At 43.2% G+C, this 13,587-nt stretch overlaps 2 protein-coding genes across 3 annotated transcripts in view; both read left to right on the top strand.

The window, feature by feature from the left end:
• apoba (apolipoprotein Ba) overlaps positions 1-2,687 on the top strand; it is a 28,199-nt gene extending 25,512 nt beyond the window's left edge. The window contains exons 26-29 of the mRNA XM_072365313.1: positions 17-128; positions 545-583; positions 672-858; positions 1,363-2,687. Of these exons, the coding sequence (XP_072221414.1) occupies positions 17-128; positions 545-583; positions 672-858; positions 1,363-2,535 (1,511 nt within the window). The 3' untranslated portion in view covers positions 2,536-2,687. The remainder of the gene's footprint in view (positions 1-16; positions 129-544; positions 584-671; positions 859-1,362) is intronic.
• A 1,494-nt stretch (positions 2,688-4,181) lies between these two features.
• ldah (lipid droplet associated hydrolase) lies at positions 4,182-12,231 on the top strand. 2 transcript variants are annotated; one of them, XM_072365751.1, is made up of 7 exons: positions 4,182-4,279; positions 4,517-4,719; positions 4,793-4,927; positions 6,620-6,789; positions 6,933-7,173; positions 7,608-7,690; positions 10,383-12,231. In XM_072365751.1, exons 2-7 carry the CDS (start codon positions 4,581-4,583, stop codon positions 10,569-10,571), a joined length of 957 nt encoding a protein of 318 aa, XP_072221852.1. In that variant the 5' UTR covers positions 4,182-4,279; positions 4,517-4,580; the 3' UTR covers positions 10,572-12,231. The 2 variants fall into 2 exon arrangements, with proteins under 2 accessions (XP_072221852.1, XP_072221853.1); XM_072365752.1 differs by lacking the exon at positions 4,182-4,279 and having other exon boundaries at positions 4,631-4,697.
• Positions 12,232-13,587: the final 1,356 nt, after the last annotated feature.

The following is a 13,587-nucleotide window of genomic DNA, read 5'->3' as shown; positions in this document are numbered from 1 at the left end:
CTGCTCGTTTCCTCAGCGAGTGCCACCGTTGGATTCCACGACGGAGCGATTCACCTGAATGGGATGAGCAGCCTGCTTCACAACGATGTGAATGTCAAGTGGCAGCATGTTCTGGCACAGACCCTGAGGTGAGTCTGTGCTTCGTCTAATGATACGAAACATCTGAACAAACTCCTCTTAGTCCCCTCCGTATCTGTTCCGAGATCAGATGTATGTCTAATCTGTCGCTAGGCAACAGGAGTGAGGATGCTTGTGTGCCTTTGGTGATGTCATCGGTCAAGTCTCTTTGGTCAAATGAAATAATCTGAGGTTTATCTTGAGAAAGAGTGTTTTTTTTTGTTCTTGTTTAGGCTTATTTTTCACATCTTTGTGGACTTAAGACCACAGACGTTTTTCTTTTGATTGCATCTCATTTGTGCCAAAAAAAAAGAATAAGTTTGAGGAAAATATGTCAACTTTCGGCTCAGAATTGAGAGTTTAGCCTTTCAAACCAAACCCTTTGCTAAATTTAATAGGAATACGTCTCTTTTTCTTTATCTTCCAGAGCAAGGCGCCAAGCCCCGCGAGGTGACGGAGGGATCCAGTACGAAAGACACTTTGCTTTCACAACAGTTCAGCCAGTCGTGCCTCAGCTGAGCATCTCTTCTAACAGCACATTTCCTGTTTCACAGGGAGTCTCGTCACACCCTCAATGTTGACGTCACCAGCCGGACTTTTGCTGATGTGAGCTTTCGCTTTGCTTCCCGCAAAGATGGCATCACCGCATCGATGCTGTCTCCATCGGCCGGTTTCCTTGGACTGCAGCTTCAGAGGAGGTCTCCATCGCAGGTGGTTGGAAAGCTGTTCAGCCGCTACCTGGTAAGATGTTCTTTAACTTTCACATCTCCAAAAACCACGTGACGCTTTGGGAGGAACATAAACCTAAAATGTTTTAATGCCTAAATGTAACCAAACGGTGACACTCGGAGCAGCTTAAACCGCCTTTATCTTTATAATCTGTTCATGTATCAGGATGTAATAAAAGCTTCTGGTTCTTACCAGGTTCTGTGTCACAGAAGCAGTGTGTGAAAAACTAAGTGAACCCCCTGATCCAGCAGCTTGCAGAGGCAGTAACTCGCATGCAGCTGATCATCAGTAAGTGTGAGCACCTCTATAAAAGCAGAGCTTTGCTGCAGGAAATGAACTGAAGCAACGTTGGAAAGAAGAGTCAAAAATCCTCCTCAACCATTACTTCAACTCACTGCTGCTGAAGCTGCTGGATTCACTTAGTTTTCCCCATTTTAGCTCAGTTTTTGTTCAGTAAATAGCGACACATTGTCCCATTTTAACAGCAGCTTTGGTCCTTTCTTTCCTTCTCTTCAGTCGACTCCTGAGAAGGATACAAATGTTGTCGTTGCAAGAGCCTCGCTGAGAAACTCTGAGAAGTTGGTCCTCCAGACGTCGTGGAATTGGAACTTCTTCAATGATGTGATTGAGGGCATCAAGAACAGGATTCCTGCAATGACCGATGCTGTGCTCCGGTTCATCAACAAGTATCACACGCTGCACTTTGGCTTCGATCTGAGCCGCGGCAGCATGAAGCTGAAGACCTCCGTCTCCAATGCTGTAGAGAAAGTCTATCACGAGGTTCCTGTGTCTTTCACCACGCTGCAGGCTTTGGTTCAGAAGCTCGGGGACCAAGGAAAAGACTTCTACAGGAAGGCTTCTGGTCGCTTGCTGGCCACGAACGTGCAGGATGTGCCGGATGGGCTGAGACAGGCCGTGAGGCACAGCAGGGACCGGATGGCAGTGCTGCTGGATGCAGCCACACAGATCTTTGGTGCTAAAAAGTTCTCAGTTCCTGGGTCAGACACGGAGCTCTCCATCGTGGAAATGCTCCAGAGAGCTCAGCAGCTCGTGTATAGAGCCACTTCCAGGGCGGCCCGACGGTTCGTCAAGCTCATGGAGCACATTTCCACGTACATCCGGAGCATCGAGTTCGCCGTACCTGGAACCGCCGTCGTTGTTCACGGAGACGAAGTCATGGATGAGCTGTTGTCTGCTGCTGACTCTGCGTATGATAAGCTTCAGTTTTCCGTGTTTGCAGGGATCGATTTGCTTGAGAAGACGGTCAGCGACGTTTTCCAGTTCGTTGCTGAAAAAGCTGAACATTTCCTCAACTTCCTGAAAGATGAGAACTCAGAATTGGCTTCGCAGGTTGATGCAGTTTACGCAGATGTTCTGGAGTCTTCGAACCGGCTGACGGAGGAAGCAAAGAGACGCACGGCCGAGTACAAAGACCTCGCCAAAGTGAAGATTCACGAGCTCTACGCTGCTGTGAATGTGGAGCGAGTCAACAGCGGCGCCAGAGAGGTTATCAGCGTTCTGCAGTCGAATCTCTCTGAAGCCCTGAATGAAGGCGTGGATCGACTGAAGCTGGCGTCTCAGCGCACGGCGCCGTACGTCCGAGTGACCAGCGACAAGGTGGACATTGAAGTTCCTTTACCCTTCCTTTGGAAGTCCTTCAGCGAGTGGCCGACTCAGTTCAGACACTGAAGCATGAAGTCATGTTTGTGGCTGTTCTGTCGATGCCAGTTAAAATGGTTTAAAGGTGTTTTAATTTAAATAAAATGCAGATTTTTACAGGTCAGTCTCTCACATGTATGTTACAGTTTGTTGGTGTTTAATTAAAGAAGATCAAAGACAAATATCTGTATTCTCATCATTTCCATCTGACGTCAGGAAGCTTTAGATCTCCATGAAAGAATAAAGATGATGACGCATTTTTCAGCCTGAATCATCCTGATGAAGAGCAGTTTGTCCCGTGAACATTGAAGGTGACGTATGATGGTGCACGCTCGGTGCACGCTCTGAAGTGTCCGTCCCAGGCTGAGACAGGAAGTAACAGAAGAAGGCAGCAACAGCAGAGAATAACCACATACAAACAGTACAGAGCTGTGAAGCTGTCCAGTTTGGTGCTTTCATGCTTCAAACTGGACCAAATTAAACTACAACACTTACAAATGAGACGCTGTTCTCATGATTCATCTCACCCAACATCTGCCTGTAAAACACAAACAAAATATCCTGCAAACAGGAGGAAGAAGTTTCCCCTCAGCAGTGAAATGAAACCCAGATACTTAAAGTTTTATTATTCAAGGGCCAAAGGGTCCAGAAATGATCAGATTTATGGTTAAATCAAAGAAATTCAGCTGCTTTAACAGTTTTTTCATTATTACTTGCGATTATTTTCTTAAAGTCTGTTAACGTTTTTTAAAGAAAAAAGTTAAATAAGACGAAGAACAACAATTTAAAGCAGTAAAGATGAGACTCGAAAAAACATTTTTATCAACAGCTAAAACTTCCCTCAAAAAGGTTCAAATTCTGGCTCAATTTTGGCTTTTTTCATATGAAGTAGAGGAAAAGATTTTAGGTTGAACTGAGTCCTAACTCTCTGCTCCTCTGTCTTTTCTGACCGCTTGAATTGTTCAAAGATTTCACTCATAAAAAACATAATTCTTCATCAGTCAGGCTCAAACTTTCTTGTTCAGCAGCTCAAAGATCAGCTCTGAATGATGGAGCGTTTTGTTCTGTTTCCACCATGAATCCGAATAATTTTTAAAGTTAGTTTTTCAAATGTTCAATCATTTTTTTAAAGATAATTTAAATAATTAAAAAAAATAAAGAAAAATCAGAATAAACATTATTCCAGGTTCTACCGTTACTTTCCTCTGAAGTAAACAGCTACACTAGTGGCCAGCAGGGGGCAGTAATGTTGCCGTGAGCTGGATCGTAGCCGCATTTAACACGAAGAAGAAATGTATCATCTCGCTGCATTCAATGTTAATCGGAAATAAAAGTTTAGACACACTTTTTACGATATCCGACGGTTAAATGTACAGAGGATTTTAAAAAAAGCAACATCACGACTTTCTGATTTAGGAAAAAAATCCTCGTTGAGAATCCAGTCGTTAATTGAACGCAGCATATATGCGCAAAAGATACTTTATAATTTTTTTTTTAGCTTAAGAATTATCACCAAATAATTTGGTGTTAAAATTTTGTGTCTCGTTTTTGAGGAAGATTCACTGACAAATTTTACTTGAGTACCTCAGAATAATGTCCTGGAAATTACTTTCTGGTTGCGTTTTCTTTGACGGTACCAATGAGAAATCGGAAAACTTAGTTTTCCAGTTGTTCTTGAACGCATCAGCTACCAGCAGGATCCAGAAGCTCCGCCTGACAGCGGACATTGATCAGTAAGATCAGGATATTCTAATCGTTACAGCGTTTTTCAGAGGTAAACTGCATTCAACAGATTTATTAGATCTTTAGAAATAAGACTGTAATTTAACTGAGTGACTCGGGCCTGTTTGTTACCTGTTGACTGTGTATAAAGTTGCGTTGAACGCAAAGTCTCATCCGGACATAGTGCTCTTTATAAATCCTTTATTATACAGCTTTATAAAGGTTTTATTCGTCGCATTGAAGTGATTGTGAGTGAAATGTAACCGCCTGTGTTCTCTCACTCTTTCAGTGAAGAAGACGGGCCTGAATGTGTGTGAGGGCAGAATAAAAGCACCCTTGGACCTGCTGATAAGATGAAGCACGCGGCGACAGACAGGAGGGATGACCCGCAGACGGAGTTCATCTTCTGCTGTGGAGCCGCCACAGAGCTGCTGAAGTTCGGCTCCTGTCAGCTGCGACCCGAACACAAGGTGCTGTTCCTCATCATCCCAGGTAGCCGAACCCCAGTCCAGGAGGGCTCAGACCCAGCATCGAGCTTCTGCTGACCTGTTGCTGTTTCCTACAGGTAATCCAGGTGTGGTGGGCTTCTACAGGACCTTCATGCAGATCGTTCACAGCACCCTGGGCCACCGGCACCCCGTGTGGGCGATCAGCCACGCCGGCCACTGTGCCCCCCCGGGCGGCATGGACATGGTGGAAGGTACAGCTTCTGCACAGAAAAGGGATGAGAGGTTTTACAGGAGCAGAAGAGTTGGGTCGGACTGTAAATTTCATTCCATTTTAGTTCAAATGTACGAGCACGAGCCGCCCCTTCACGTGCTCGTCATGAGTGGGAGTGTCATCCCCAGTTTTTGAGTGATTTTTAAGGAACAAATCGATGACTAAAGAAGACTGCAGAAAACGCAGGTTTCAGCTTCTGAACAAGTCTCTGAACATCGCTGATGTTCATGAGCTGATCGATAAAGCCGAGGCCCAGACGTCAGTCTGATGCTGACTATCAGCAGCTGCAGCTCATTTAACCTCCTTTTCAAGAAGAATCAGACAGATGACTGCTTTATGGTACCTAAAATGGGAGGACAGAGGGGGGGTGAATATGTCTTTAAGGCTCAGACTCAGGTCTGTTTAATGAGGTTTGAAGACGTTTTCTCCCCAAATGAATGTCTGTGTAACAAATAAAAATCAGACATGAACGCTCAAGAAGAGCAAAAATGTCAAGTGAAGCCTGAAAAAATGAGTGCCAGCAGCACATAAAAGGAGGAGAAACAGTCAACAGATTCTAAAGAAGTCAGGAATTTCCTCTGAATCGTCTCCAGTTTTCAGCTGTGGCTCTGGAACAGCTACAAGTCGTCAGATTAATGAGAGAAAACAGCCTTAAAGGCAACAGAGTGATCTCAAAACTAGATTTAAAGGAGAACTCCGGTATTTTTAAACCTTATTTCTGGCATGAAATACGTTCATCTGCTCACTGAGAACAGTTTGGTGAAAGTCGGCGTCCTTCGGAAGATATTTAGATAACTGGAGATCCATATAACGGAGTGAACGGGGCTTAGAGGATGCAGCCTCTAAATAAGGCATTATCTGTCTTTATTTCACCAATACTTTAAGAAGAATGAATGAATGAACGTGTGCTATAGCTCTGTTAGCTCATAGCTGCTGTTATGTGGCTACTTGCAGCTATAGGAGAGCTAACGGAGGGATTTCTACACAGGCACTCTACTGGGACCACTTCATCCACACGCCCCCCTGCAGCACAGTTTATTCACTCCGGTAAGAACGTCCATCTTACTCAAAGTCATCGTTCACATTGTCAAAATCTGATAAATATCCTGCCATGTTGCACAAAACTATCAGCAGCAAACTCTGTGTGAAGTTAGCCGACTGTCACAGAGCACGGAGTGAATAAACTGTGCTGCAGGGGGGCGTGTGGATGAAGTGGTCCCAGTAGAGTGCCTGTGTAGAAATCCCTCCGTTAGCTCTCCTATAGCTGCAAGTAGCCACATAACAGCAGCTATGAGCTAACAGAGCTATGAGCTAACAGAGCTATAGCACACGTTCATTCATTCATTCTTCTTAAAGTATTGGTGAAATAAAGACAGATAATGCCTTATTTAGAGGCTGCATCCTCTAAGCCCCGTTCACTCCTTATATGGATCTCCAGTTATCTAAATATCTTCTGAAGGACGCCGACTTTCACCAAACTGTTCTCAGTGAGCAGATGAACGTATTTCATGCCAGAAATAAGGTTTAAAAATACCGGAGTTCCCCTTTAAATCTCTGGGAGTCGGTGCAGGTGTGGCCAGTGAAGCCAACACAGCAGGTTTTTGCTGATCCACACTGATAAACTGCTGGTTCTGCTGGTTCTGATGGTTCTGATGGTTCTCGTGTCCTACAGACGGCTCGGCAGCAGCAGAGGAAGACGTGTTCGGCCTGAACGGGCAGATCGAACACAAGCTGGCCTTCGTCAGGAAACACGTTCCCAGAGAAACCAGCTTGGTGCTGCTGGGACACTCCATCGGTTGTTACATCATCCTGCAGATGATGAAGAGGAACCCAGAACTCAAGGTCAGCCACGAAAAACCCAAGGTTTCTGCCGTGAAACATCTGGAGTGAGATGAGTGGAAACATCTGGTAGAAAATGTTCTGTGTTGATTGATCCAGGGACGCTGTGAGGGTCTCATGGAGGCGTTTCCCTCGTTTCTGTGCAGGTTCTGAAGGCCGTCATGCTGTTTCCAACCATCGAGTGGATGGCTCAGACTCCTCAGGGGAGGGTCATGACCCCCGTGCTGTGCCAGCTGCGGTACCTGGCCTACCTGCCCGTCTTCCTGCTCTCCCTGCTGCCGGACAGCCTCAGAGCAGGTCTCATCACACTGGTGTTCCGTGGCGTTCCCTCGCTGGACCGCTGCATCATCCGACCCTCTGTGGAGCTGCTCAGCGGAGACTGTGGAGGTTCGGCTTCCTTTGTGCTTCAGTCTCTGCTGAAAATGCACCGAATCAACTCTGTTTAGGCTCAACTGCTGCAGCTTTACCCTGTAAATGTCTTAACGAACAAAAAGAGAGAAGAAGAGCAGCCAAACGCAGGTTTTACTGAGCTCAGACTAAACTTCTTTAGCTTCTCTAATCTCTAATATACTCGACTCACTGTCCTCCAACTCCACATATAGCTGTTTAACATGCAAATAAAGACAAAATCCAACATTTTCTTCCCAATAAGAACATAGAAAACATATCAGATGTTGAAAGTGAGACATTCAGGGAAGTGATCAGCTCATCCTGAGCTGTTCCTTCAGGTATTTTCAGGGTCAAAGCCTCGATTTAAGGCATAAAAGGTCCTTTAATGTGTCTGGACTCATTTAAAAGGTCGTTTTTGCTTCCTCCTGCAGTTAATTCCATGTACCTGGGGGGTCAGGAAATGAAGATGGTTTTGGAAAGAGACAACGTAACGATCAAGAAGAACCTCGACAAGGTAAGATCATACCTGTGTGTGATGTTTAATGACATCAGGACACCTGTGTGTGACGTTTAATGACATCGGGACACCTGTGTGTGACGTTTAATGACATCAGGACACCTGTGTGTGACGTTTTATGACATCGGGACACCTGTGTGTGACGTTTAATGACATTGGGACACCTGTGAGTGATGTTTAAAGACATCGGGACACCTGTGTGTGATGTTTAATGACATCGGGACACCTGTGCGTGATGTTTAATGACATCGGGACACCTGTTTGTGATGTTTAATGACATCGGGACACCTGTGCGTGATGTTTAATGACATCGGGACACCTGTGTGTGACGTTTAATGACATCGGGACACCTGTGTGTGACGTTTAATGACATCGGGACACCTGTGTGTGACGTTTAATGACATCGGGACACCTGTGTGTGATGTTTAATGACATCGGGACACCTGTGTGTGATGTTTAATGACATCGGGACACCTGTTTGTGATGTTTAATGACATCGGGACACCTGTGTGTGATGTTTAATGACATCGGGACACCTGTGTGTGATGTTTAATGACATCGGGACACCTGTGTGTGATGTTTAATGACAGGACACCTGTGAGTGATGTTTAATGACATCGGGACACCTGTGCGTGATGTTTAATGACATCGGGACACCTGTGCGTGAAATTTAATGACATCGGGACACCTGTGATGTTTAATGACATTGGGACACTTGTGTGTGATGTTTAATGACATCGGGACACCTGTGTGTGATGTTTAATGACATCGGGACACCTGTGTGTGATGTTTAATGACATCGGGACACCTGTGTGTGATGTTTAATGACATCGGGACACCTGTTTGTGACGTTTAATGACATCAGGACACCTGTGTGTGATGTTTAATGACATCGGGACACCTGTGAGTGATGTTTAATGACATCGGGACACCTGTGCGTGATGTTTAATGACATCGGGACACCTGTGCGTGAAGTTTAACGACATCGGGACACCTGTGAGTGATGTTTAATGACATCGGGACACCTGTGATGTTTAATGACATTGGGACACCTGTGTGTGAAGTTTAATGACATCAGAACACCTGTGAGTGATGTTTAATGACATCGGGACACCTGTGTGTGAAGTTTAATGACATCGGGACACCTGTGTGTGATGTTTAATGACATCGGGACACCTGTGTGTGATGTTTAATGACTTCAGGACACCTGTGCGTGATGTTTAATGACATCGGGACAACTTGTGTGTGATGTTTAATGACATCGGGACACCTGTGCGTGATGTTTAATGACATCGGGACACCTGTGAGTGATGTTTAATGACATCGGGACACCTGTGCGTGACGTTTAATGACATCGGGACACCTGTGAGTGATGTTTAATGACATCGGGACACCTGTGCGTGACGTTTAATGACATCGGGACACCTGTGAGTGATGTTTAATGACATCGGGACACCTGTGCGTGATGTTTAATGACATCGGGACACCTGTGAGTGATGTTTAATGACATCGGGACACCTGTGCGTGATGTTTATTGACATCGGGACACCTGTGTGTGATGTTTAATGACATCGGGACACCTGTGCGTGATGTTTAATGACATCGGGACACCTGTGAGTGATGTTTAATGACATCGGGACACCTGTGCGTGATGTTTATTGACATCGGGACACCTGTGCGTGATGTTTAATGACATCGGGACACCTGTGAGTGACGTTTAATGACATCGGGACACCTGTGAGTGATGTTTAATGACATCAGAACACCGGTGCGTGATGTTTAATGACATCAGGACACCTGTGAGTGATGTTTAATGACATCGGGACACCTGTGCGTGATGTTTAATGACATCGGGACACCTGTGTGTGATGTTTAATGACATCGGGACACCTGTGTGTGATGTTTAATGACTTCAGGACACCTGTGCGTGATGTTTAATGACATCGGGACAACTTGTGTGTGATGTTTAATGACATCGGGACACCTGTGTGTGATGTTTAATGACATCGGGACACCTGTGTGTGACGTTTAATGACATCGGGACACCTGTGTGTGACGTTTAATGACATCGGGACACCTGTGTGTGACGTTTAATGACATCGGGACACCTGTGTGTGATGTTTAATGACATCGGGACACCTGTGTGTGATGTTTAATGACTTCAGGACACCTGTGTGTGATGTTTAATGACATCGGGACACCTGTGTGTGATGTTTAATGACATCGGGACACCTGTGCGTGATGTTTAATGACATCGGGACACCTGTGTGTGACGTTTAATGACATCGGGACACCTGTGTGTGACGTTTAATGACATCGGGACACTTGTGTGTGATGTTTAATGACATCGGGACACCTGTGTGTGATGTTTAATGACTTCAGGACACCTGTGTGTGATGTTTAATGACATCGGGACACCTGTGTGTGATGTTTAATGACATCGGGACACCTGTGTGTGATGTTTAATGACATCGGGACACCTGTGTGTGACGTTTAATGACATCGGGACAACCTGGGTGTGATGTTTAATGACATCGGGACACCTGTGTGTGATATTTAATGACATCGGGACACCTGTGTGTGATGTTTAATGACATCAGGACAACCTGTGTGACAGATTTATAGGTTCCTGGTTTAGCTGTGGCAGGTGTTGAAATATCAAGTAATCAACAACTTTTCATGTTTCCAGCTGATATTCTACTACGGAGCCACAGACCACTGGTGCCCTGTGAAGTTTTTCCATGACATCAAGCGGGACTTCCCACTTGGAGACTTCAGACTGTGTGAAAAAGGTTTCCGTCACGCCTTTGTCCTGGATGCAGGGCGAGAAGTTGCCAAAATGGTGGTTGAGTGGCTCCGCGGAGCTTTGAGGACATGAGTTTTCTCTCTGCTTCACAACCTGGACACAGCAGCACTGAAAGTCCAGACCTGTTATTAGTGATATAAGTTTAACTGGAAAAAGGTTTGGTGATGAGAAAATGATATAAATTTAATATGTATTCTATTTATATAATGACATAAACTAATTTATAATCAGCATGAAAATAGACTGAAGTCTGTTCTGAACTGGTTTAAAGTTTTGGCTTTTCAGAGGAATCATTTGGGATCTTTGTCCTGTTGATGAGCCAGTTTCAGCCCAGCTTTAGCTGTGGGACAGATGGCCTCACATCTGACTCTAGAATACTTTGGTATCCAGAGGAGTTCATGGTGGACTCAATGACTGCAAGGTGCCCAGGTCCTGTGGCTGCAGAACCAGCCCAGATCATCAGCCCTCCACCACCGTGCTTGACAGCTGGTATGAGGTGTTTGTGCTGATACGTTTTCACAGTTTATGGGAAATGCCACCACTTTAAACCAGTTAAGAATTGAAAGGTTTAATTTGTGTTTCATGTATCATATAAAACGATGAATTCATCACATTCTGTTGAAGCACAAATCAAAGAGTTATATCCAGCATCATCTTCCAAAGATGAAGAGGAAACTATCAAAGGCACAACTGCAGCACTTTCCTTGTTGCTTTGACAAGTAGAATCTTTTCCAGCTGTTACAGACAAACTTCTGTATGAAATCTTAAACGGCATTTTGTAATTTGTGGGATTTTACTCCTTTTTGTTTTCAGTTTTTTCATTCAGCCGGTGTTGAAACATCAGAGCTGCTGGAACACAGTTCAGCATCTTCAGCTGGACTTGTTGGACATATTTAGACGAGCAAACTTTTAAAAAAGCACTTTAGGAAAATCTTTCTTTGATTTATTGATTAAAATATCAGTATATGCAGAAATCTCTACGTCTGTGCAACATTCCTTAACCTTAAAGAGGTTTTTGTTTGTTTTATGTCAGAACTTCCAGATTTAAATCCAGTCTCAACATTTCAGGGAGAATTAAATTTGGTTCCTTAATCCATCATTTCTTCTGTTTGTGGATCGTTGAGTGAAAGAAAGCTTCCCCAAAGCTCTGCTCCTCAGTTGGTACCAGCTTCTTCTTTGGTCTGAAACTGCTGTAAAACAACTGTGTCTTTGATTCATTTTGGTCCTTCTGGGTTTTTTCTCGACATTCCTTCCATGCAGATCAAATTTATTTGACCTCTTCCTGATTGAGTTTGAAATTACGCCTCTTGTAGTTGATGATAAAATCTTTTTTATCTCAGGACCTTCACATGCTTTTTCCTGAAGGCCTCACATAGCTCCTTCGATCATGGGACGATGACTCCAGAGTTTCATCTGAAAAGTTTCCATATGGAGGTTGTAATCAGGTACATCGAATCTGAATCTGATGATTTCAGATGATTAATTTGAGCATATCACAATTGCACTGCTTCATGAAATGTTTGCTTGTCCAAATATGAGAAAATCTAACTGTTATACCATTTATAATGACTAAGCTGGTTATATCTTTAATGAAAACACATCCACAGGTGATGTTAGTGGGGTTTGACAAAGTGAGGAGTGTAAAGTTAATTTCAGTTCCAAAATATTCAAATTAAATTTGAATAAATGAATCGAGTTGTTCAGTGATTCACTGAAATAAGTCATTCTAATAAAGGTGAAACTGATTGTGTGGCTCTTAAGTTTCTTGCTTCTCTTTTTTTTTTTTTTTTACATGGTAACAGAATTGTTCCGGTGCTTTGGTACAAAGGCTGTAAGGAAGTAAGTAAATGTTACCTGAAGAAAGGTGCACCTAAAGTAACTAAACACGTATATATAAACCATAAGAATGTTACAAAAAGGTAAAAATTAACACTCAGTTTGAATTATAATTATCATCTTTACATGTGAGGGGAAATAGAGTCCTTTAAATGAGAACTTAGAGTAAAATATCAAAGTTTTCAAGGACTTTGTGAACAGTTTGAGTAAAATTTTCTCTTTGTAATAAAGAAAACTAATCAGATTTCAACATTGTTATTGTGTTTGACTACTAAATCATCTTTGTTGATATTCTCAGAAGGTGATTAAATACTTTTTTTTATTATATTTTAACCAAACCAGAACATGTAAAAATGAATATGCTCTGTGGTTTTGATTTTAATCTCACAGAATTCGCGTCAGTTCTAATTAATCAATGATGTTGGGATTAATGTTCTGTAACGGCGCCACACTGTGACAGCCAGCTGCAGGAGCTTTGGACATATGGTGTCTTTAATCGTCTTAAATTTCTAAATGAGCTTCTTTCTGTGAAAATACACATTTCTAAACCCGTTTCTGAGCTAGTTTGGATGCTGTGCTGCTGGAAGGACTTCTGCTGGTAACTTTTTTACATCTATTATGACGCGTAACCAGGGCAACAGGACAGTTGTTAACCAGTTGGAGCAGCTAACTGAGCTTTCCAAAGCCAAGTAATGCATCAGAGGTTAGAATAGATAACCCAAAATAAATCAAGTTGTAAGCTAACTATATAAAAGTGGGAGCACGAAGTGACTGTTTTAACCACCTGTTTAAAGGTTTAAGTCTTAATATAAAGGTCCATCTATTTTGTAAACACCAAAAACAGAGATTAACGTTTATGTAAAAAGCAACAATATTTATGTTTGTCTTATCATATTCATTTTCATATGTTAATTTGATTTTTAAAAACGTCACATTTTCCCAACGAAGTTTAAAGTAGGACAGAACGTCCACAATAAAACTACAGATTTTGTGGGAAGAAGAAGAAAACGAAAAAGAAGAACAAAACGAAGAAGAACTCGAACTCCAGCCGTTCGTTGGGTTGTGACGTCAGCAAACTGTTTCCGGGTCGAAGAATGCCGCGGTGCTGTGTGCCATGAACAGGTAGAGTGTACACAAACCGAAAAGTTGTCATTCTACCGCTTTCCATGTGACGATGAAACAGTTGTAGCTGATAAGGCAAGTTACAACTCTGTGATAATAATTAATTATCCGTTATTTAGGAGAAAAACGT

The sequence above is a fragment of the Leuresthes tenuis genome, unplaced genomic scaffold, assembly GCF_036924035.1.
Source record: "Leuresthes tenuis unplaced genomic scaffold, fLeuTen1.0.hap1 SCAF_15, whole genome shotgun sequence".
In the NCBI taxonomy this organism is placed as follows: Eukaryota; Metazoa; Chordata; class Actinopteri; order Atheriniformes; family Atherinopsidae; genus Leuresthes; species Leuresthes tenuis.
This window is presented reverse-complemented; position numbering and strand designations above follow the sequence as displayed.

Coding starts and splice junctions, on each gene's coding strand:
- ldah (XM_072365751.1), top strand. CDS start 4,581: ATGAAGCACGCGGCGACAGACAGGAGGGATGACCCGCAGACGGAGTTC. Junction 6,790..6,932: donor AGAGGAACCCAGAACTCAAG/GTCAGCCACGAA, acceptor GTTTCTGTGCAG/GTTCTGAAGGCCGTCATGCT. Junction 7,691..10,382: donor TCAAGAAGAACCTCGACAAG/GTAAGATCATAC, acceptor TCATGTTTCCAG/CTGATATTCTACTACGGAGC.